Here is a 21,962-nt window from a genome sequence, read left to right as displayed (position 1 = left end):
ACGTTTTTTAAAAAAGGCAAAGTATTTACTCTGTAGATAGGACGTTTGGTATTGGGGTGGAGACTCCTCATGATAGACAACGCTCTGCACAATCCCATGAATTGGATTCAACAAGTTTGGATCCTGGCACAGCGATAAAAGGGTATTGATCTTGGAATCTAATAAATTATGCCTGGAGAAAGGAGAAGTGGCTTAGTTTTTGGTCATTAAATAAAATAAACCTGCAGTTCCCAAGTGACTTTAGCAACCAGCAGTTGAGGTGGGATTTTTGCCCCCACAGTGATTTCAGAACACAATTCCCAACTCTGTTCTATAAGGATGCTAATGATGTGCTCAGGTCAGTCTGTGAACACCTGCTCACTTTAACTTCTGACAGCTGGGTTTCCTTTACACATACTCACTCCAGCAGAACTACAGCAGCTGTCTAAAGAAACATCCAAAGAGTACCTGCACTAGGCTTTAAATCAGCTTTGAAACACCTGGGGCACAAACTGAAATCAACCAGCATGGACAGACTGCAGCCTGGAACCTCCACACAAGCAAGTGCCTTGTAGATGGCTGTCCTGGAGCAGAGAGCTCTAAAGAAGAGCCAGGGACAGAGTTATTATTGTAAGCAGAACTTCAGGTACTCACACAACAGGAAAGACCTTTGGGAAGACAACGCTGGCTTCTGCTAAATACTCGTAGAGGATGCGCTGGTCGAACTCGTCCGTGGTGTATTTCACCAGCGTGGCCTGGCAGGGAAGGAGCCATTAGTGCACCTGGGTGTTACAGCCTTTGCTTTAAGGGGTTAACATTTCTGACTAGCAGAATGCAATGTTAGGAAAGATTGATTTATGTTTCTGTTGAGAAACAACAGAACCGGCTGGCAACAACTTGTATTTTGCCAATAAATGTATCTCATCTGTTTATTACACAACTGAGTCTTTCTGATCTGTACCTGGAGTGGGAACTGCAGTGGTACAGCTGAAGAAAGTGCTATCAGACTGCACCTCTATTACTAAAAGTTAATGACTTTTAAACTGAATTATGCTGGGATTCCAATCATGCTAATTTCTTTTAAACTATAATGTATTAATAACCTTTTATTACGCAAAATAGTTTGTCATAAACTCAGCCAGGAAAAACTCCAAGGAACATGTTTGTTTTCCTGGGAGATAAAGGAAATAAGAGACAACACACAGAAGAAAGCTTACAAGAACTGTAAGCAGCAGTGCTTGAATTTTTGGGTCAGTCAGAACTTCTTCATCCAGGAGGACGTTTGACTCGGAAACGGAAACTTTCCGGAGGTGTGGGTGCTGCTGTGGTGATATTCTCTGGGTTTCTGCCAGATAAAAAAGAGCAACTCATCCAGAGCAAAATAAACCCAAAGTAAGACAGAATCAGGTTGTGCACACTGGAGTCAGTCGTGTGCAAACCTCAGAGCTCACCGGCCTCGTCACAAAGGTCAAAGCAACGACTGCGCTGTAGTGCAGCAGCACCACACCACTACATGGGATGTGTTATCAGATGGCAAACAAAAACCCCAATTTCCTCTTCAGTGAAATACAGGCCCAGGGGTGTAAGTACCAAATTTAGGGTCAGGCAGATCCAAGAGAAGAACCCTGGTCTTGCATTGCAATTGGGGGTGGGGGCACAGGAAGCAGATGGGGGAGAAGATGAAGAGAGGCATTCCAGGCATCAGCTCACGTTCCATCTCCTGCAGGAATTTGCACCTGGGGCTTATTAACTTATAGAAGGCCAAATGCTATTTATTTATTTCATTGCACTCCTATATGCAGTCCTTTAGAGCTGCCCCTGATCCTGCACCTGTAAACTGAGCAGCTCCAGTGCAGCTGGCAGAGATATGAAGGCTGCACCCTGCAGAAGCCATTGCTAAGAGAGGTGCTTCTCCCTTACCTTGGAGCAACCTTGGTAAATAAACACTGAATTTAGAAATAGTCCTTTGTATAGATATACAAAGTGTTTATAGTTAGTATTATTCTTAAAATGTTAGTCCTGTGTCTCACCCATTTCATAATCATTCTCGGCTACTCTCCTCATTTTGGGAGGCGTTGTGATTCCAGATTCCATGTCTTGCCTTTTAGGAGCCTTTGTGTCCGATATCAAATGGTCAAAACTTTTCCTTGTACCTAAAAACAATTTATCAGGCAATTAAAAAACATTAAACCTAAATCCATATTCTAACTTCTTCTGACTTTCTGGCTGAGCTACTCCCCTATCTACCATGTGTGTTGACAGGAATCTGGGGACCTTTTCACCATTTTCAGGGATGGGACAGAAAATACGATCACACCATGCCGCTCTCCATCGCAGCTTCCAAAGTGCTTCACAACACACAGGAGGGAGCATGCAATTAGTCAGGGGGCATGCCATGGACTCCTGGCCCCCACACGGAATACACATGCCAGGACGTGGTTACTGAAAAGGAAGCAGGAAAGGGCTGCAATGAAGGAAAAGCCCCTCTTCTTCCACCTGTGTGATGCCAAAGGGCTTCCACAAGCTCTGCAAAGCAACTCGGCTCGTTCCTCTGATACATGGGTTTGTTGTAAACATGATGCACTGAGAAGCCATGAGTAAAAATCAGATTGTTTACACACATCTACCATGTTCTGGGACCGTCTCCTCCAGCCCCAACCAGAGCACTCAATGGAGCAGCTAAATATCAACTTCCTGGCTTTGCTGGAAAGGGCTGGGAGCACAAAACTGGCACTAGGAATCTTCAGGATCTGGAATATCTTTTTTCTCCACTTCAACATGCACATTTTGAGCATTGCTCTTGCTGCCCCCCTTCATGACCAAAAAGAACTGAGTCCTCTTTCACTGTCCAGTGCCCTGAAATGTGCATTTTGCAGAAACTGCACTTATTCCTCTCAATCAGGAATAAGCCCTTAAAGCCAGAACTAATACAAGAACAATTTTTCTCCAGTAACGCTTCCCAGGGTATTCTGTAGACAGACCAATAAATTAGTTATGTTAATAACCTAGAAGCTTTTTAGTGTTGGCTTGTGAAGGCTGCCCCATGTCCAAGCTCATGGATTTCCGGGTGCGAGGGCTGATCTGTCCCACTGTTGGGTAACTGGCAGCCAGGTGTCTGTCTGACCCCTTGGGGGATGACCAGGGCTGGTGTTCCTTTAGTGTCCTGAAAGTGCAGAGAAATTCAATTAAGAAAATCTTAAAGCTGTGCTGTTTAGGCAGAGGTCTTTCAAGCAGGCAAACTATCCTTTCTTAAACCCATTTTTCCTACCTGATTAATTTCCCCAAAACACAGAATGATAAATAGTAATTACTTTGCTTGCAAAGATGTCTGAGCTAGTGAAAACAAACAATCTGATGTGAATGTGATGCTCGAGAGATAAAAAAATAAAGCAATGAAAAGAACACAAGCAAATCAGCCTATGGGGCAAGATGAAATATATTTAGTAATCAGCTACTCCAATCTCAATGCTAAAAAGAGAGATCATCAGTGAAGTGCTCCCTGTGGAGGACAGAGGCTCTCCATGGCACTTCCAGTTGATTTCCTGGCTGATCTCTCTGGCTGCACACAGGCTCTAACAAGGTGTCAACAAGGTTTCCCAGTGGCACAGACAGGCACATGCCCTGGAGCTCTTAAAAGGACAAACAAAATGTTCTTCTAAAATATAGATGAGATTAAATCAGGTCTTGTAGAAAGATTTTAGCAGAAGGTTTAACAGCCTCTAGAGCAGTTAAGCTCTGAAAATTAAATCTGTACAAATTTCTCTGTGATCCCTGGTCCCAGTGTAAGGAGCCACCACAGCCCATGGACTCAGTGCTCTCTGTGGGGCTCAGCCCTCAGCACAGCACAGCTCACTCACTAAAGGAAACAGGCTTTGCAATGTGGGGAACTCATCTGAAAGTGAGACAACCAACCTATAGCTAGTGTCACTGTGATGGATGGGGTATGTATCCATGGGAACGTTTTCCATCGAAACGTCTGTCAGCAGCAGAGACTTCCTGTGCTTGAGGCTGCAGCGGCTCCGCACCTCCTCAGACACCGTCAGCAGGGCTGCAGAGCAAACAAAGGAACCTTTCCACAGCCGGAACACACGGGACAATAGAAACAACACTCCATCCATCTGCATTTCTTACATACATCATGTACATCAACATCTCTGAGCTGCAGTTACACCTTAGGAAATGTACAGATTAAAAGCAAGTCATTGAAAAGAATTCTGTTTCCCATCCAGCTACAATGAGAAGATTCACAAGTTTGCCCTCACATGTCACAATTTCTATGTCCAGACCACTGGAAACTCAAATGCTGTCAGGCACACACTGGAGTATTTACACCAAGACACCTCCAGCCTCCCTGAAGAAGCCCCAGAGCTGCAGGGGATGTGCTGGGCTGGCAAAGCCCTCAGTCCCCAAAAAACCTTCCTGACATGTCCACCCTGCCCACACTCCTGTCCACCAGTTAGTTACAAGTTTCCTTTGTGCTGGTACCATTTTAACAACCTGAACCTGAAGGAATTCCACTCCTTTTCAGTCAGCCCAGCCTCGAAGGAGGTTTGGTTCATTACCTGCCAGGTAAGCCACGCTCTGGGTGTTCACCTCGAACTTGTCACAGTTCCTGTGTTTATTAACCAGAGCAAGGAGTGTGTGCAAAATCCTCACTGTTCTTGCTACAGTGGTAGGGGAAGGATGCCTGTACCCTAAAAAACAACAGATTGTATTTAACTTTGGAATCCATATTTATAAAGCACTAATACTTGAAAGCATTTATAAATATTGTCCAGCATGTTCTCAGACATCCCATCTCAAGGGTAAGAAAGCACAGTGCTACCAGAAATGGTACATTTAAGACTAATTCTTTCTGTCTCTCCCCTCAGAACTGTGTAATTTCAAATGTCTGTGCATACATTGTATTAGTTATCTCACAAATCAGTCTTCTAAAAACCCAGTGAGCCTGAGTACAGGCAAACAGGGAGAGACATTCTTGCAGGAAAAGTAAAAGACTGCAGCAAATGAAGCTCTGCACCCTGTGACAGTTCAGAACTTTCAGCAGCAGCACTAAAGACCTTCACAGGACATATATAAAGGAAATCTGGTGAAGTCCTTTAATCCAAGAGTGTTTAATTCTCTATCTACTCTGTAATCCAAGTTACTCAAAATCCACCACCCAGTGTGGCCCCTTTATTCCTTGACTTGCTCTTATTCCCAAAGTAAGAGAGTTCATCTCAAACAAAGAGCAGTATGCACTCTTACCTTTCAGGAGATGTCCCACGAGTGCAAAGTTAAAGTTGGAGTTGAAATTTAGCCCAACAAAATGATCCATCTGCTTGCAGTGCCATTCCAGTGGTCTCCTGATCTCCATGAACACTTCCTCTGGGCTCTGACCCACAAAAACAAAACACAAGAGCACCTCACTGGAAGTGACTCAAGACATCTCAAGTTTGTTGGGTTTTTTGTTTAAGTGACAGAACAGTTCTTTTAGAGGCTACAGGAAAATATCAAGCACTTTCTCACAGATCACATCTGGACATTTCTGTTCCAGTTTCAAACAGAGTAATGACAGCTTCTCTCTTTGTCTGCGGGTATGAGCAAGTGAAACAATTTCTAAGAGAAGTTCAGGTTTAGTTGCTTGACAAGTGTTCTCAAGGACAAAGGTGGGGTTTTCCCCTTTTCCATCAGCTGTGCCTGCAGCCCCAGTGAAGGCTGTGTCTCACCTTGTCATTGAAGATGCGCAGGCTGTCCAGGGTGTGCAGGTTCTGCTCCAGCAGGGCTGTCCCTGCCGAGTACAGGTTCACCTCATCCAGCTGCAGCACGGCCATGGCCACCCAGAACAGAGCCTTGTGCATAGGGGAGTCCTGCAGGGAGAGAAAGAGTCACTTCAGAGTCAGTTCCTGCAGGTCAAAGACAACCAGCACAGAGTGGGGGGTTTGTCCCCCTTGCAGCAGGTTTTGTCCTCAGCCACACCCATTCCAGGGGAACAGATGCTCACATGGACCTGCTAATGCACTTCACAGGTGAACAGTAGAAAGGAAATTCATTTCAAGCCTTGTTTGTACCTCCCAAGCCATTTCTCCTCACCTACATCCCCTCCTTGCTCACACAGTGTCAGACCCACACTGCCCTGTGCCAGCCTGACCAGAAATGGCTCTGCTGTTCTCCATCTGAACATGAACTGCAGCTCTGCACACAGAACTGGCCAGCCACTTCCTCATCAAAATCAGAACCACACACAGGAGGAACTGCCATTCAACACCTCCTGGGTGCCTTGAGCAGAGGTTTTTCAGAACAAGTTTTACCCACCTCCAGGAGCTGCATGAGGCTCTTTGTGGCTGCTGTGCCCCGCTGTGCTCTGAGGCAGGAGAAGCCTGGCATGACCCAGGGGCTGCAGGAGCAAACCCCACACCCCCTCCCCAGCCCTGGCAGCCAGGGCACAGCACACACAGCTGAAGGCAGCACTGGAGCCTTGTGGAGGGAACGGGCACAGCCTCTGCCCAGCTGCCAGGGCCCCTCTCTGTGAGGCAGAACAGAACATTCCCCAGCACTTCTCAAGCCTTTGCACTGGTCCCACAATCTGCCACACTTCCCTTATGTGCTCCTTCCATGAGTCACAGTGAAGTGTCAACTTCAGAAACCTCTCAATACTTCACTTGTATTTCTGAGATTATATCCAGAATCATAATTTACAAAATACATTCTCTGCTTATTCAAAAAGCCAGTGATTTACCTTGTTAAGGAGAGGCTGCAGCTTGGTGAGGGCTATAACTGTGGCTTCTATGAGAACTTGGCTATTATAATTATCAGGGCCTTTTAAACAGCTCTCAAGTCCCTTTTTGAAAAAAAGAGAGTAATTAAAAATACAACCATAATTACATTTTGCTTTGTAAAAAGAAGATCAAAGCTCTGCACAATAGCTGTTTTTGTCAATTACTCACAAAGCCTGAGCACATTTTAAACCAACTCTCAAGAACTTTTCTAAAAGGAGATTTAGACAGCAGAAATAAAAGTATTGCTGCACACTGTGTACCCTAACAGTCAGGCTGCAGGGGATTTTAGGAGCTGAAGAAAAGTTCTTTTATCATTTAGACACTATTCAATTAAAGTTTGTGTCTATAAAACTCTAATGAAATGCTTAAAGGATACATATTTAGTACATTGTTCACTGGCTGTGGAACACAACCTGCTTTAGAATGATGGAACATCACTGTCAAACCAGGCACCTGCTTCAAAGTTTTCTGATACAAATCAGCTCTTTACTATATTTATTTACAACACATGAGGTGATTAATTTCCTTTAAGAAAAAGGAAGATATGAATCACGTGTAGGCTGGTAAATGCCTTAACAGAGAATTTCTTATTTATTCAAATACTGACTGCTGGATCCACCTGTGTCAGGAGGTTTAAACTCAATACTGAGACCAATTGACACTCTAGAAGTCACAGTAGTGATGGAACTCATTCAGTTTAAATTCAGAAGCTATCAAATCAATTTGAATTCAGAAGCTTGGCCTATAGAAAGTTTATTTCCAATCAGTTCTATACAAGAATATGCTTGAAAAAACATTTATCCTAAAATTATCCCAAGTTCTATATTTGATGGGAAGACAAAGCTATAAATAATTACTTTATGAGTCACAAAGGAGAAGAGACAGACCCACATACCTTGCTGAGAATTCGGATTATTTGTTTGATTTGTCCATGAGACACTCGTTTACTTATACAGCCAAAGACAACCAGTGCTCTTGGCTGCAGGGAAGGGTTGTACTGGAATGCAAACCTGTGAAGGGACAGAGCACACTGCATTCAACAACATATATACAACAAAAAATATATATATAACAAAAAGATGGAAACTCTGGGAGTAGTGCAGAGGCAGGGAGGGCTCAGGGTGTGAAGTCTATGACTTACTTTTGAGCTAGTTCAGTCCACTGGTCCAGCCACTTGCACGTTGGAATATCCCTCATACAAGCCTAAAGAGAATTAGACTGTTTGAACAGATGGAACATGGAGAAAATGCATTTGTACAATTGGTAATGTGCAGAAGGTTGGCTCCCAGAAATAATCAGCTGGGAGGAGGCACATCCCCTGCACTTGCTACCTGTCCCTCAGGGGTCACTCCCTGTCCTTCAGGGTCACTCCCTGTCCCTCAGGGGTCACTCCCCGTCCCTCAGGGGTCACTCCCTGTCCCCACACACCTCCATGATCTCCAGCAGGGCCCTGGCCCTCAGGGGTCACTCCCCTGTCCCCCAGGGTCACTCCTCTGTCCCCCAGGGGTCACTTCCCTGTCCCCACACACCTCCATGACCTCCAGCAGGGCCCTGTCTCTCAGGGGTCACTCCTCTGTCCCCCAGGGGTCACTCCTTGTCTCCCAGGGGGTCACTCCCCTGTCCCACACGCCTCCATGAACTCCAAGCAGGGCCCTGTCCCCAGGGATCCCCCCCTGTCCCCCAGGGGTCAGTCCCTGTCCCCCAGGGATCCCCCCCTGTCCCCCAGGGTCCCCCCATCCCCACAGACCTCCATGATCTCCAGCAGGGCCTCGGTGACGGTCTCCAGCGAGGTGAGGGCGAAGGTCTCGCGCTCGTAGGAGCCGGGCGAGAAGGACCGGTCGCGGTAGCTGGAGCGGAACGCGATCACCGCCGCCGACTTCACCTTGCTGATCCCAAACAGCAGATAAAACTTGGGCAGAGAGAACTCAGTCAGGCTCAGCCTCAAAACTTGCTTGGTCTCCTCTGTTGAATAAGGGTGCACATATTAGATTTACACCAGGGAAATTCAGATTTTCCACATTTTCCCCACCCCAGGGATGCCAAGAGCCAAGTGGTCCCTGTGCCCGTTCCAGCACTGCTCCCTGTGCTGCTGCTCAGTCAGGCCAGCAGCTCTGCTGCCCTGCCCTGGCTGTTGAAACCAGGCACAGGGAATGGATTCTACAGACTGCTACAGAGGAACTCTAAAAGATGTGGCTCTGTGTGTTCTCCTCACAGTGAAATGGAAACCCAGAGTGCTCCTGCTCTGAAACACCGACAGAAGTGGAAGTTCAAACTGTAGCAGACTCTGCTTTTGGCTCTGGCACTCACATGAAGAAAGACACTTAAAGCAGCAGAAGATGATGGCCCTGCTCTGGCACTGAATTTCTTTACAGTTCTGACCTTTCAGTTGATTTCAGTGCAGTTCAAACTCACTGTGTGAGCAGGAGGCTCAGACACACAGACACTGCATGTGTGTGAGCACCCACTATCCCTGCTGGTATGTGCAGACATAAAATGTGATTTCAGACACTTAAAAAAAGACAAGGCCACAAAAATTTCTTCTCTTCTGCACAAAATTCAGCCTGGTTTTACATTGTGCTTCTGGACTAAGAAGTGCCAAGTTGCTAATACCAATTCTATTAGGACTGCTAAAATACAACAGTAGGTAAAATACCTGTTTTAACACTGTAACTTCACAATTCCCTTATGTAATTGGTATTTTTGTTACCACATTATGCAACCCTTCACAAGATGCACATGAGCCAGTTTTAGCACAGTTGTATTTTCTCCTCTGCCTTACCAGAAAATCAGTGGTACTTTCTTCCCTTTTTCTAAAACCCATTATACAAACAATTTACATTATGCACCTGCTGTAAGTAAGATATTTGTTAATTCCATACTCATTTCTTGTTGATCATATCCTCATTCTGATTTGCATTCACGCTCAACTACAACCCACTATTTTCAAACTCTCAGAATAGTTTGCGGAGAAAGGCAACTCAAATATTTGTTAAACAAATTTAAGGAGCAATCAGCTTCATTGAAAATCCAAAAAAGCTCACCACTGAAGTGAAGCTGTGAACAAGTGCAAAGGGAGTGAATGATGTTGATGACGAGCCCGTGAGTGGAAGCTCTGAGGGAGAGGGGCCCCGTGGCCACCAGCAGAGTCACCACGTGGAAGAGGTAGGGCAGATGTGCCGCCACGTCCAGGGAGTTGTTGAAGGAGAGCATGAGCATGTACCGAGCCAGAATGGCAATGTCATCCCACATCAGGTGCTGCTCCAGCGTGGGCGTGGGGGACAGGCAGGTCTTGTCAATGATTTTACACATCCTCCCAATCACCTGAAATGAGAACAACCATTTTGTTCTATTCAATCAGGGAGCACAGCTCAAAATTTCAGTAAAAACCATCAAAATTTCACCAAAAACTATCAACCACTTAACACTGAAATTACTCTATTGCCTGGAACCTATTTTGTCATGGGTTTTGCACTGTTCTGAGTCACCAGAAAGCATCTCAGTGTCACATTAATAAGTAAGTTGAAATTATTCTATAAAAGGAAATGAAGGAAAAAAGGGAACTCACCTTGCTTGACACCAGTTTGACATTGCCAGAAGCCAGGGCTACAGCTGTGTCTGCCATCACCTCAGCTTTGATGGAGCCCAAGCCCCCCGTGGCACTGGTTTTGATGAAACTGTCCAGCACTACATCCAGGAGATCTGTTATCTGACACAGAAGAACAATCCTTTCTTACCAGTGAGATTAACTTTACTTTTCCACACTGAACCACCCTTTAAACATCATTCATTTATTTAGCTGAAGATGCACAATTATCACAAGCTCAAGTATCCATTTTAGTGATTCCTTACCCTATTGCCAAAAAGCCCCATGTAAATTTTAGAAGCATAAAGCTGAATCCCATTAGGTTTTACTTTCAGTGATTCAGAACTAGAAACAGTAATTTAGCACTATTTTTATTTTATTTTCCACTTTAAGGTATAACTCTTCACAAAATGCCGACCCCAATAAGAACAAACCTAATTTGAAGTGCAAGAAAAAAGTGTGTGCATTTCCAAACTCGTACCTGTCCCAGACTGCCCCAGATCTTGGCCTGGATGGAGGGGTACATCTGTTTCTCGTTGATGGTCATGGTGATGAGCTTGTCCAGGATGGCGGTGACGCGCTGGCGCTTGGCGTCATCGTTGTGCTTGCAGAAACGCACCAGGTTGGACAGCCAGGGGGTCATGTACTCCAGGCACAGGTGCTTCAGCTCGATGCCTGCAATGACAGCCACTCATCACACACAGCCAGCACTGCCTCCTCACAAAGAACTCCTCCTCAGCCCTTTTCCTGTCAGTTTTAGTGCCTGCAGTAATTACTGTCCGAGCCGAGCGAAGAACACTGGGCAAACAGCAGATTCCAAAAGGCACAGCAAAAGGAGACAGCAACAGAGACAATGAGGGAGCTCAGATGACTAAATTGATCTAAAATCTTTTTAGAGTTTAGAATCTTTTCAACAGAGCCAATGAGGGAGCTCAGCTGACTAAGCCAGATCTAAAATCTTTTTGGAGATTAGAATCTTTTCACATTATTCATGGTTGGCACCTACAAGCACTGGAGTTACTTACTGGATTTACTAAATCCTGAAATGCACTCCTCCAAGAACTCCAAGGTGAGGTGTGGCTCGTTTGCTGCAAGAGTCTTACTGATAGATACAATAAATAGTGTGTTGTTGGCAGGAATACACAGACCTGAAGTTTCCAGTAACTGGCCCTCGATCTTTAAATTAAAGGTACAGGTTAAGGCACATAGAAGATTATAGGCAGCAGACCTGTAACAAAACAAAAAAAGTGATTTGTAAGAGCTTTCTTGTACTTTTGAACATATACATGTTATACAGTACTGACATTGCAAAAATGAATTCAATGCTGCTGTAGTGGAAATACATCTAAATCCTCAACTTTTTCTCTTGGACTGGTTACAATAAAAAATTTCCTTGGAAAAACGGAACAAATTATTCCTCCACTTGCTCTGAAGAATTCCTGATAAGGTTACAGAGTATGTTTGAAGGGCTTTGTACTGCACTTGTCAGAACAGCTTGGAGTTCTGGGAAATTCTAAATCCCTCCAGTGTACCTGAGCTGCTGGGAGAGCCTGCCCAGAGGCCAGGGGTGCCCTGGTCAGCCCCCAGCCTGGGGGAGCCTGTTCCAACACAAATCACAAGCTGCTCTAAGGGGTACAGCTCCCATGTTCTTAAACAAGAAGCTCAACACCACAGAAATCATATGTACCCAATAAACACAGAGTGCAAAGCAGAACTACTTCTCCTTGTAAAGAGAAATTAAGCTTCCTTCATGCCTTCACCTCCTGTGACAGTGTGTGCCCTTCTTCACTCACAGAAACTCAATCTTTATTTATTAAAAATCAGATTATTTGGAGCAGTGGTGAAAGAGGAATAATTTTGCTCCAGAGAGGATTTCTGTGAGCGAAGCAGGAGAGGGAAGGCCCCGCAGAGGGCAGAGGGCACAGGGCAGGGCTCAGTACCGCAGGCTGGGGTCGGAGCTGCCCAGGTTGAGCAGGGCGATGTTGAGCAGCGTCCCGGGCACGTCCTTGGGCCGGATCTTGGTGTGCTGGGGGATGGAGTCGGGCTGGGACAGCTCCCAGCGCGTGCGGATGTGGATGATGGACCTGACGATGGCCTCGCACTCCTGGTGCATGAAGGTGAGCGGGGTGCCCTGGTTGGCAATGGTCAGGGTGAACTGGTTCTCGTCCACCAGGCAGATCTCCTCGATCTCAGAGGCGTAGTAGATGTCGTTGAGGAACACGGTCTGGCCCAGCACCCGTGTGCGCTCGGCCGACGTCACCTGCACCGCCGTGGAGCCGACCTTGGGACCAGAACACAAAACTGCTTCAGCACCTCCTGGCAACCACACAAGGAGAGAAAAGCCTCACACTTCTACTGTCAGGAAAGATAAATCTATGAAATTCTGTACTTCCTAATGGGGCACGCTATAAAGTTGTGATTTCTCCTCGAGACAAGGGAGGAGAATTAAGAGACAGTAAAATCATGTTCCAATCCTTATACAAATATAACAGACCACTAGGAACAGCATTAAAAGCACTTACTTTAATAGAAACTTTGGTGTCTTTATGAGCCAGTTTGAGAGCATTGTGAAACACTTTCAAGTCCTCCTCCAAAGCCAAGGTAGCTGCTGGGAGTTTCTGCTGGTCGTGTTCGATGTGCTCTGCCAGCTTCCCTGGAGAGTCTATGAAAACAAGCCTTTTGCTCCCTTTCAAACCTGTCAAGAGCCTTTCATGGTATTTGGTGTATTCTCTGACCCAAGAGTTACAGTTATAAATAAAAACTGCTGCGACATTTTCATAAGCAAAGCCTGGAAAAACTACAAACCATTTAGAAAGAAAGTCTGTTTTAAAGCGATTACTGGGGCCAGCGTGTGTGAGGTCCACCACGATTTCATATGGCTTTGCATAGTATGGCTTCAGGGTCAGCAGCACGTGGTAGATCAGCAAATCCCCGTTGATCTGACCAGTCTTGAACCTGGAAGAGAGGACAGATGTGGCTGGGTCATGTTTGAGGCCCACAGCACAAAGCCCTGAGTGCCCAGTCCTGCCCAGCAGCCAGACTGGCCCTTGTCACAGCAGGGACACCACACTGACCCCAGGCACTCCAGCCAAGTGTAGTGTCCAGCATGAGGGAGCCTGGATTGAATTCAGCTTCACCCTGAAGTGCTCCAAAACCTCTAAGTGCTTCTAACTTTGTAACAGCCTTAGAGATTCAAATTGTATCTATATTTATATGTGGAAAAATATATTTATCTCAGGATTCTTAAGAATAATCAAACATCCACACCCCAAGTTTTTCAGAGGGTCCAGAGGTACTCCAGTTACTCCATCCTGCAGCACTCCAATGCTTGAGGGTGTTTCTAAGAATGGTCAGTCCTCTGAATACAGAGGATTTGCCTACAGAAACAGCTCTTTTCAAAAATATTCACATAATTGAGAGTATTTTTTCTCATTTAAAAATCCTCTAAATTTTGAGACTGGGCAATGCATTTGCCTAAACCACAGGTCCAAGGTTCACACAGCAGACTGAATTCTAGCAGGAAGAATTAATTTAAAATATATTCATCATTAGTTTATGAAAAATTAAGGTATTTTTAAATATTGTCACTGTTCTGAGCTCTCATTAGCTCAACTCTTCCAAGGCAAACAACAGGCTACAGAAGAGCTGATAAATGCTCTAAGCACAGGTGTGGCTTTAGGGGCTTTGGGACACTTCTCCAATAGCACCTGAGTGCAGGACAGCCCAGGAGACACAGCAAAGAACATTTATCTGCACAAGAGGTTTTCTCCCCCATTTCCTCCTGTGGTTCTGAGAGCTAAGTTGGGCAAGTTGGTGTTCTTTCCCCCCAAAGTGTCATGGTAGAGCTGTTACCCAAAGGAAGTGTGTCATCTCTGTGGTTTTAGTTCCCCACTTAGAGCCACATGTCATTGCAGCTACGGCTTTGCCTAAAAAACACAGCACTGCCAAATCTCTCTGCTCTACACTTGTATGCATCTATGTATACAAGTGTATGTACACTTGTATGCTCTATGCTTGTTTGCATCATCCTAGGAGCAAATATATGCACCAAGAAACTTTATTGTCAAAGGACTTAATATCTGAAACATCCATGATTGACTACATCTTGGCAAGGTAAGTACACATTTTTTTTTCCTCTTGTTTTTAAGTTGTACTTCAAAGTTTCTTACATTTTGTAGAAAATGACAGGCAAAAGTATTTTCACAGAAGTTTGAGTAATTAAAAATAGTAACAAACTGTAGAAATGGTATCTCCAACTGAATTAGGGAAGCTGATAAACTGTATTTTTCATCATGTTAAAGGTTATTCACAGTCAGAGTAAGGAATTAACAGTGACAGCCACTACTTGGCTCTGTTGTCCCCGCACTGCAGATCCTGCTGGGTACTGAGACCCTGTCAATACCCAGACACAAAGGGCTGAACTAAAAAGAAAACCATCTCTTTAAAGATCACAAACCCTCGTGGTTTCAAGAGCAGCCCCTCACACCACGAGCCCACTGATTTTAAGAAAAGCACATCTGGTCTGGAGCCCACAATGAACACTGGGCTCAGTGTGCCCAGGGCAGAGCTGGGAGCTGCACCCTGGGCAGGGACAGGAGCTCTGCAGTGGAGCTGGGCTGGCTCTGCCTTCTCTGCTCAAAACAGCTCAAATGTCAAAAAACCCCCAAGCTTTGCTGGGTTTGCCTTTCCTTTCCTTTTCCAAGTATGCTACAAGGAAACATCCAGGTGCCTTCTACCATTTACAAACAAAAATCCTACCTGAGCTGTAGTTTATGACTAAGATGGTTTCTGGCTCAAACTGAACAAACAGGATTAAGCTCAGGATGGAGAATAATTTTATGCTATGGGTGAGCTGCAAAATTAAAGACACAGATGTTTTGTTGCTTTTTTGTTGTGTAAGGAGAGATCCCTTTACAGGTGTATCCCTGCCTTCCCTTCACCTGGTCACATACCAGGAACATCACTTCTCTCATTTTTCATATTTACACACACACACACAAACACACTTTGTTACCTTTACAGGCAACACACACATTTGTTTAAGAACCAACATAAAATGAACAGTGTTACTTTTGGTCACTCTCTGTAGCATTTCAATTTGCACCAAGCAGAGGGTGTAACACTCACAGGAAACACTGTGATCATTATCAGAGACAGAAGAAAGACTCTGGTGGGACACAGCCTGGCCCTGGGGAGGTCAGGGGCAGCCTGGCCCAAGCAGCAGCACTGCCTGGGTCACTGCTTGGCTGATCTGTCACTGTTAATTTGAGGTTATTATCTTTGTATCAGACCAACCCTGTTCTCACATTCCTACCCTCCAGAAAAATTCAACAGGTACAGATTTGAATGGCACACAAATGTGAAACAGAACACATGAAATGAATGGTTGCTCTCATTTGCATAATTATCAGTGGAGTTTTAAAGAAAATGTCACAATCTGTAGAACATTCGGGAGAAAAATACCAGAAGTACATTTGTGATAAAGAGCTTTTCTGTACAAAAAAGCAGAAAAATAAGAGAACAACGATTTTCCAGGGCATTTTAAAGTACTCCAGACAGCTGTGCTAGGAACTACACACAATTCACATTAACTTATTGCTGTCACTTACAGGAACATTTTGGGTTCAAGTTTTTCCCTCGCCCATCTGTTCCCTGCAGGGTTCCCCTGCCCACCCCAGGGGAATTCAGGAGGTGAGAGGCAGGCAGTGATCTGTAACCTCCACAGGCTCTCTGTGTAAAAGCAGAAGTGATGACTGGCTGGGCAGCTTCAGAGAGAAGGAACTCCCAGAGTCTGCCCTGACATCACCAAGCCCTCAGTAGGAAACACTTTTCTCTTTGCTCCATGTTCTTTTTTGATCTTTGTATGTTTCCTATAAACCTCAAACTGTCAGCAGTTTGAGCCAATCTATTCTTTCACAATCTGGCCACTTGAACTCGTCCTCTCACATCCCCCCAAAACGAGGCCATGTATTTTTCATCAAGAAGCCTGCTATTCCCTGAGAAGTCCAATCCAAACCTCTAAGAACCAGCATCTGCTAAACCAGCACCATAATTTGTATTTTTGCAGGGGACTCAACAGGAAGATGAAGACAAAGAAATACAGCAACCCACAGCTGACCTTCCCTGTCATGATCATCTTCTCCCTGTGGCTGCAAACGAGTGCAAACCACACAGGTTACCCTCGCCACAGAGAAGAAATCTGGAGTCCCATCAGCCATAACCTCAGTGGGAGCCAGAACAGGACAGAAGGCAGCACAAATTCTCCTCTGAGCCTCAATTTCAGCAGCCAAACGACTACTTTTGAACTGCAAAGTACTCTGCCATCCTTCTCCTCCACAATGGCCCAAAATTCGACTTCCCCTGCCCCAAGTGCAGTTTCCACCATGGGAGGAGGGGGGAAAAGCAGCAAACCCAAGAGCTCAACGACCAAAGAAACCTGTGAAGACAACAAGTCTCTCATACTGATTTGTTTTGTTGTCATAGCAGTTCTGGTGCTCATCTGCACCTCCCTGTTCCTGTCCACTGTGGTGGTAGCCAACAAAATCTCCTATCTGAAAAGAGCCCAGCAGGGCAAACGCAGGCCCAGGAGCAATGGTGACCTCCTGGCCACCAACAGCCTGTGGCCCACGGCAGCAGGAACGTGGCACAGGATGCCCAAGGAGACAAGTGGGACTGAGCTGATAATGCAGGAGCTGGTGTCAGGGAGGGATGCTGTGAACCCAAGGAAATCTGAGGATGAAACTGCTGAGAAACTCACCAAAGCAGGAGATAAGGAACAAGAAAGCAAAGAACCGTCCCAGTCACAGAAATCCATTTTAACCAATTTTGTAGTTGAGATTTAATTCACACTCAGGTAAAAATTTATATTTTGCCTTTGTTACACCATTAATGTAAGGCAAAAACTCGGATTTCAAGTGACAAGAAGAATTCCCTCCCAGGAAAGCTAAATCCAGATTTTAGAGTTTTTCCATTTATGCCAGTGGGAATGCTGCAGCCATGTGTGGATCCAGAAGGCAGCAAGACCGTGTTAAATTGCTTTCTGTAAGTAGTGTCAAGACTGGTTTTATTCCTTTGACCAGAAATCAGGGTGACAGGAGCTGAACAGGATAAACCAAAAGGAGAGAATCTGGCCATGCTCAGAAACCACAGAGGAACAAGGAACAGACTGTCAGTCTCATCAACACTCTGAACACTAAGATGCTGCACAGGCATAACGAAATTGCTTTTTAAAGAAAACCATACATTAGTCACAACTCTGATTCAACCACTAATCCAGGATCTAGTCCCTCTCAAAATGCCCTTTTGGATTTTCCATCAAGAACTTCTTAAACCAGCTTAATCACTTCTGAAGCAGACTGATTTGAACCGTATTTATTGTGTTTTGACATTGGCTATGAATAGATGAAGTTTGTAGTATTTGCTAGAATAAGAGCATTTGTAGTATTTCTTATCCTAAATAAACTTGCAATATCAGTTTTTAAATGACTTACATGATACTATTTCTCTAAGTCAAAATTTAGAAAAAAAAAAAAAATGAAGAGGCATTTTGGAATGTTTTATTCCTGTAACATTGGCTGAGCCCAGTAAAGGTCCCTGAGGACTCGCTGTGATTTCCTGCATCATGGAAACTCACTCCACTTTCTCCTGACACCAGACAGAACATGCCAGGAGTTCCTCCAAACCACAATAACTTCTAGTTTCTTTACTCTCAGAGACCTGACCTTCCTGTAATTCCAGGGAGGTGCCTGTGGCTGCTCTCCCTGCAGCAGAGCTTTGCTCTTTTAAGGAAACGTGAGCAGCTTTCCACAGGCTGCTCCTTGGGCTGAACAAACTCTGTTGCACTGCGGTTACAAGTGCTGAGACTGCTCCAAACATCCTGTGCAGCTGTAACCAACAGCTGTGACACATAAGATGGTTGTGGGAGTTTGAGAGGTCCAGGATGTCTGAATCCCCCACTCCAGTTGCACCAGATCACCCATTAACTCAGCTGGGAGGACAGAGACAGCAGCAGCACAGGCAGGACCACAGCACCAGAGACAGAGCTAAAAAAATGCAACTGCCAGGCTCAGAGGTGGGTTGTGCAGTGAGGAAAATAAAGTTGGAAGGAGTTTGCATGCTTAGCTGAGAACTGGGAATCAGTTATGGGGGTTGAAGAGAATGGGGAGGAGACAAAGAAATCAGACAAAGACTGAGTCAGTGTGAGTGTGGGATCAGGATGTGTGTTTGCTGCAGGAGAGGAGCAGTGCAGTCAGAGAGGCACAACAGGAAGGGCTGCACAGGAATCTGTCAGTGGCTACTGGCAGAACACAATTGCAAAATGCCATGAGGACATATTTGGTGTGGGTTTCTTTCCGCCACGCAGCCTTCCCAGGCAAAAATGCTCATAGAGCCCCAAGAGAGCAGCTTGAGTTACACTCCAGGGTATGGACAGGGACAGGCAGGGCCAGGCAGCTGCTCAGAGCACATCCCAACACTGTCCACACAGAAAAACATCCAAGAGAGTAGGGACGGGGTGAAATCAGATTTTGCCCTCTGCCTCTCGATGCAGCCACACAACAGAGGATGTGTAAGCAGCCAGCATCCCATGATCACAGCTTTCCATGACTCACCAAGGAACCCAGGGGTGGTTTCCCACTAATAATCCTGAGAGCACAGCAAACCCACCACTGTATTACACCAGCGACTCAAATCCAGCCCAAACTTTCAGTTTTTGATTCACACAGAAGAAACTGTAACTATTTTCTACCAAGAGAGGCAAACGGGTACTTGAGAATTTCCACATAAAGACACGCAGAGGTGCCTGCTGTGGCAAGAGCCACAAACACATTTTGCCAGGAGCCCAGCAGAGCAGCAGTTTGCCTGCAGAACCCACGATCCTGGAGATAAGAGCCCCCGAGAGCCCGGCATAAGCGCTTCCTGCTGGGGTTGGCAACTTCCTCCTCCCTTCTACATAAACTTCTGCACAAAAAGCCATTTTACCCTGTGTGACTGAGCACACACAGCCCTCCTGAGCCTTCAAACAACACGGGCTGACGGCGCTTGCTCCCGAGGAGATCAATGCACAGGTAAGGACCAGCTTCAACTATCGAGGGTATTTTGATTAGAGGGGAGAAGGATAAAAACTGAATTGAATCATTTTAACCCGTTACAAACCTGACAGAGTTAGAGCACAATGTTCTCCAGTCATTAACTTACTGCTCATGTGTGTTTACGCTGCTGCATTTAAAATTTAATTTTGCGTATTTGTAAACCCATAAAGACTCATGCATATTAATTTCCCAGAAATAGCTTCACAGGACCAGCACTACAGTAACTAATGAATTCACTCAAATTGCATCAAAGTGACTTCAGAAGGAAAAGAGGGACGAATTTTTTATCATTTATTTTATACGGAGACATTTAGAGAGCTGAACTCTAATCAGTACAGGAAAAAAAGCCTGTTTCATGCCAACAACTCAACATTTGCACAATCTGCATGCAGGAATTTATTTATAAAACACTTTACCATTAGAATGCTGTGTCATTATAGCATCAGTACTTGGAAAACTTTTAAATATTTTGCTATGCTGAACAACTATGAGAACAGGAAATAAAAGTTTAAGAGAATTTTAAAGAGCCTTTTACTTCTGCCTCAGCTTGTATCACAATGAGCCATTTCTTCACTTCTGACAACCCTGTCTGTCAATGCTGCAGAGTTTGTTCCAGGTCCATAACCAGTTACATGATTGATAAATGCTTTTTGAAACCCTGCTCTGCCAATGTCTTTTTCTGATAAGGAAAAAAAAAGATGATAACAAGCCATTACCTTTAAACAAGCCACTTTATTAATGTGATCGATAATGGTGAAAATCTGCTGTTATTTTTAAAGGCAGTGCCAAATCTGCTGATCATGCAGATGGGAACAGGCTTGAAAAGTGAAATATTGGGGAGAACATTATTTTCACTATGATGGTGTTAACACAGAACTCTCTGGTGGCAGCAAAGTGCAGAAATACAGTTTGCAAGTTACCATGTTTTACTTCTCTGCAATAGGAGAGGACCCTTGTAAAGAGGCTGGAGGGAAATGGCCAGGAACCAGGTCGTGCTGGTTCTCTTCTGTGGGGAAATCTGGAGCTCCCTTTCTGCAGCAGCACCTCAGCACCCTGCCATGAGTGAACTCCCCACGTGCACCACTGCCATGAGTCCAGGAGCAGAAAACCTCTCTCTCCACCAACTGCAAACAACTGAGCCCAGTTTATACCAGTCTGACAGATCCCTGGCTACTACAGAACCCCAGGCCTTCCCACGGGAAGAGGAAGCTGGGGATGGCAGCTGGGTAGCAGCACTGATACTGGGCATCATTTTGATTGGGATGGTGCTGGCAATTATCATAATTCTCCTGTGGAAATGCTACATGAGGCCAGTTCTGGCCGAGTCCCACTGGGCAGGCCGGTCCCCCTTCACGGATGGGGACAGCCCAGACCTCTTCACGGACTCTGACCAGGGCAACAAGCGTTTTTCAGTCTTATCTATGCTGCCTTGGAGACTGAAACAAGGCACAGACTTGGAGGAGGACCCCATTGTCTCAGAGCACCCAGCCCAGCACACGAGCAGCAGTGAGAACGGGCAGCTGCCTCCGCCGGCCGGGGGCTGCTCTGGAGCTGGCACAGCCCCAGCCCCTGCCCCAGCCCCAGCCCCAGAGCCAGCCAACACTGCAGCTGACCCCTGTCCTCCCCCAGACACCCCACCCGAGGGCTCTGACCTGCCACCACCCCCTGAGTGGCTCAGGGAACCCAGTGAGGAGCCCAGCTCGGATCCCAGCACCCACTTGCCGCTTCACCTGGAAGCAGAGGAACCACAGCCCCCACCACCCGAGCTACTGATCCAGATCCATGAAACACTGCCCCAGCCAGAACACCCTTTGTAGACTGCCAAAATAATTTCCAAAATACTCCACGTTTTTCTTAAATCAAGTAATTTTCAAAATAATTTAAAAAGGAGAAGTGGATGCAGGCAAGTACAGAGAGGCCCCAGCACTTCCTTGGTATTTCCCTGGTGTTTCTCAACTTCGGCTTTCACAAGAGAGAACAACCTGCTTCTGCCTGAAGTAAATTTCTGACTGCAATACAAATTGTGGCCAGTGATCACCTGTAACTAGAGGTTGCAGAAGGCAGAGTACACAGCTGTGTGTGCCAGCACAGGTAACATACACATGGAGATGTCAGACACAGCTTCAGAGGGACTCGGCTTCACTCCACTGGGCTGTGCAAGTGAATGCAATCAATTCCAGGACATTTTAATAAAGCTTTCTAAGTCAAAGATGGTTTGGTCACTTAAAACCCACCTGAATATTTGCTTAGATACAGAATGCACTCAGTTACCAATACAAACTCATTTAATGGTTCATGGATGCTCCATTCCTTTGAGCTCCCAGTGTCCAAGTGCTTTACATGCTCCTCGCTGGGCCCTGAGCACCAGCACACCTGGGCAGTAGCAGGCTGCTATCAGAAGTAAATTAATTTTTTTTTACCAGTATTGAATATTTATATTTAGAGAAAGAAGCTGCTAGATGCTGAAGCCAGCTTTCCATGAGAGCTCTGCAAAATGGCAGAGTTGGCAGTTTGCTTGTGGAGGGAATAGATTTGTGGATGGAGCACAGAACA

The 21,962-nt window shown here is 45.5% G+C and overlaps 3 protein-coding genes across 4 annotated transcripts in view; 2 read left to right on the top strand and 1 right to left on the bottom strand.

Moving 5' to 3' along the window:
* The window catches only part of NF1 (neurofibromin 1), a gene marked incomplete at its 5' end in the record, with an annotated part of 70,040 nt that overhangs the window by 4,639 nt on the left and 43,439 nt on the right, over positions 1–21,962 (bottom strand). For both annotated transcript variants that reach the window (XM_083875184.1, XM_083875185.1), the window contains 19 exons: positions 30–172; positions 634–734; positions 1,197–1,324; positions 2,010–2,132; positions 2,985–3,142; positions 3,892–4,027; positions 4,542–4,673; positions 5,227–5,353; positions 5,688–5,828; positions 6,698–6,799; positions 7,633–7,747; positions 7,879–7,940; positions 8,485–8,699; positions 9,779–10,058; positions 10,303–10,443; positions 10,802–10,995; positions 11,346–11,548; positions 12,261–12,601; positions 12,843–13,275. In XM_083875184.1, the coding sequence (XP_083731310.1) occupies positions 30–172; positions 634–734; positions 1,197–1,324; positions 2,010–2,132; positions 2,985–3,142; positions 3,892–4,027; positions 4,542–4,673; positions 5,227–5,353; positions 5,688–5,828; positions 6,698–6,799; positions 7,633–7,747; positions 7,879–7,940; positions 8,485–8,699; positions 9,779–10,058; positions 10,303–10,443; positions 10,802–10,995; positions 11,346–11,548; positions 12,261–12,601; positions 12,843–13,275 (3,275 nt within the window). The remainder of the gene's footprint in view (positions 1–29; positions 173–633; positions 735–1,196; positions 1,325–2,009; positions 2,133–2,984; positions 3,143–3,891; positions 4,028–4,541; positions 4,674–5,226; positions 5,354–5,687; positions 5,829–6,697; positions 6,800–7,632; positions 7,748–7,878; positions 7,941–8,484; positions 8,700–9,778; positions 10,059–10,302; positions 10,444–10,801; positions 10,996–11,345; positions 11,549–12,260; positions 12,602–12,842; positions 13,276–21,962) is intronic.
* On the top strand, positions 14,337–18,026 carry EVI2A (ecotropic viral integration site 2A). Its single transcript, XM_083875286.1, has 2 exons — positions 14,337–14,433; positions 16,388–18,026. The coding sequence occupies exons 1-2, from the start codon at positions 14,363–14,365 to the stop codon at positions 17,160–17,162; spliced, it is 846 nt and encodes a 281-aa protein (XP_083731412.1). The 5' UTR covers positions 14,337–14,362; the 3' UTR covers positions 17,163–18,026.
* Positions 19,291–21,583, top strand: EVI2B (ecotropic viral integration site 2B). The gene is made up of 2 exons (XM_083874970.1): positions 19,291–19,385; positions 20,353–21,583. Exon 2 carries the CDS (start codon positions 20,384–20,386, stop codon positions 21,224–21,226), a length of 843 nt encoding a protein of 280 aa, XP_083731096.1. The 5' UTR covers positions 19,291–19,385; positions 20,353–20,383; the 3' UTR covers positions 21,227–21,583.

Source organism: Zosterops lateralis (genome assembly GCF_965231275.1).
Source record: "Zosterops lateralis genome assembly, chromosome: 19".
Taxonomy (NCBI): domain Eukaryota; kingdom Metazoa; phylum Chordata; class Aves; order Passeriformes; family Zosteropidae; genus Zosterops; species Zosterops lateralis.
This window is presented reverse-complemented; position numbering and strand designations above follow the sequence as displayed.

Coding starts and splice junctions, on each gene's coding strand:
- EVI2A (XM_083875286.1), top strand. CDS start 14,363: ATGCACCAAGAAACTTTATTGTCAAAGGACTTAATATCTGAAACATCC. Junction 14,434..16,387: donor ATTGACTACATCTTGGCAAG/GTAAGTACACAT, acceptor GTATTTTTGCAG/GGGACTCAACAGGAAGATGA.
- EVI2B (XM_083874970.1), top strand. CDS start 20,384: ATGGCCAGGAACCAGGTCGTGCTGGTTCTCTTCTGTGGGGAAATCTGG.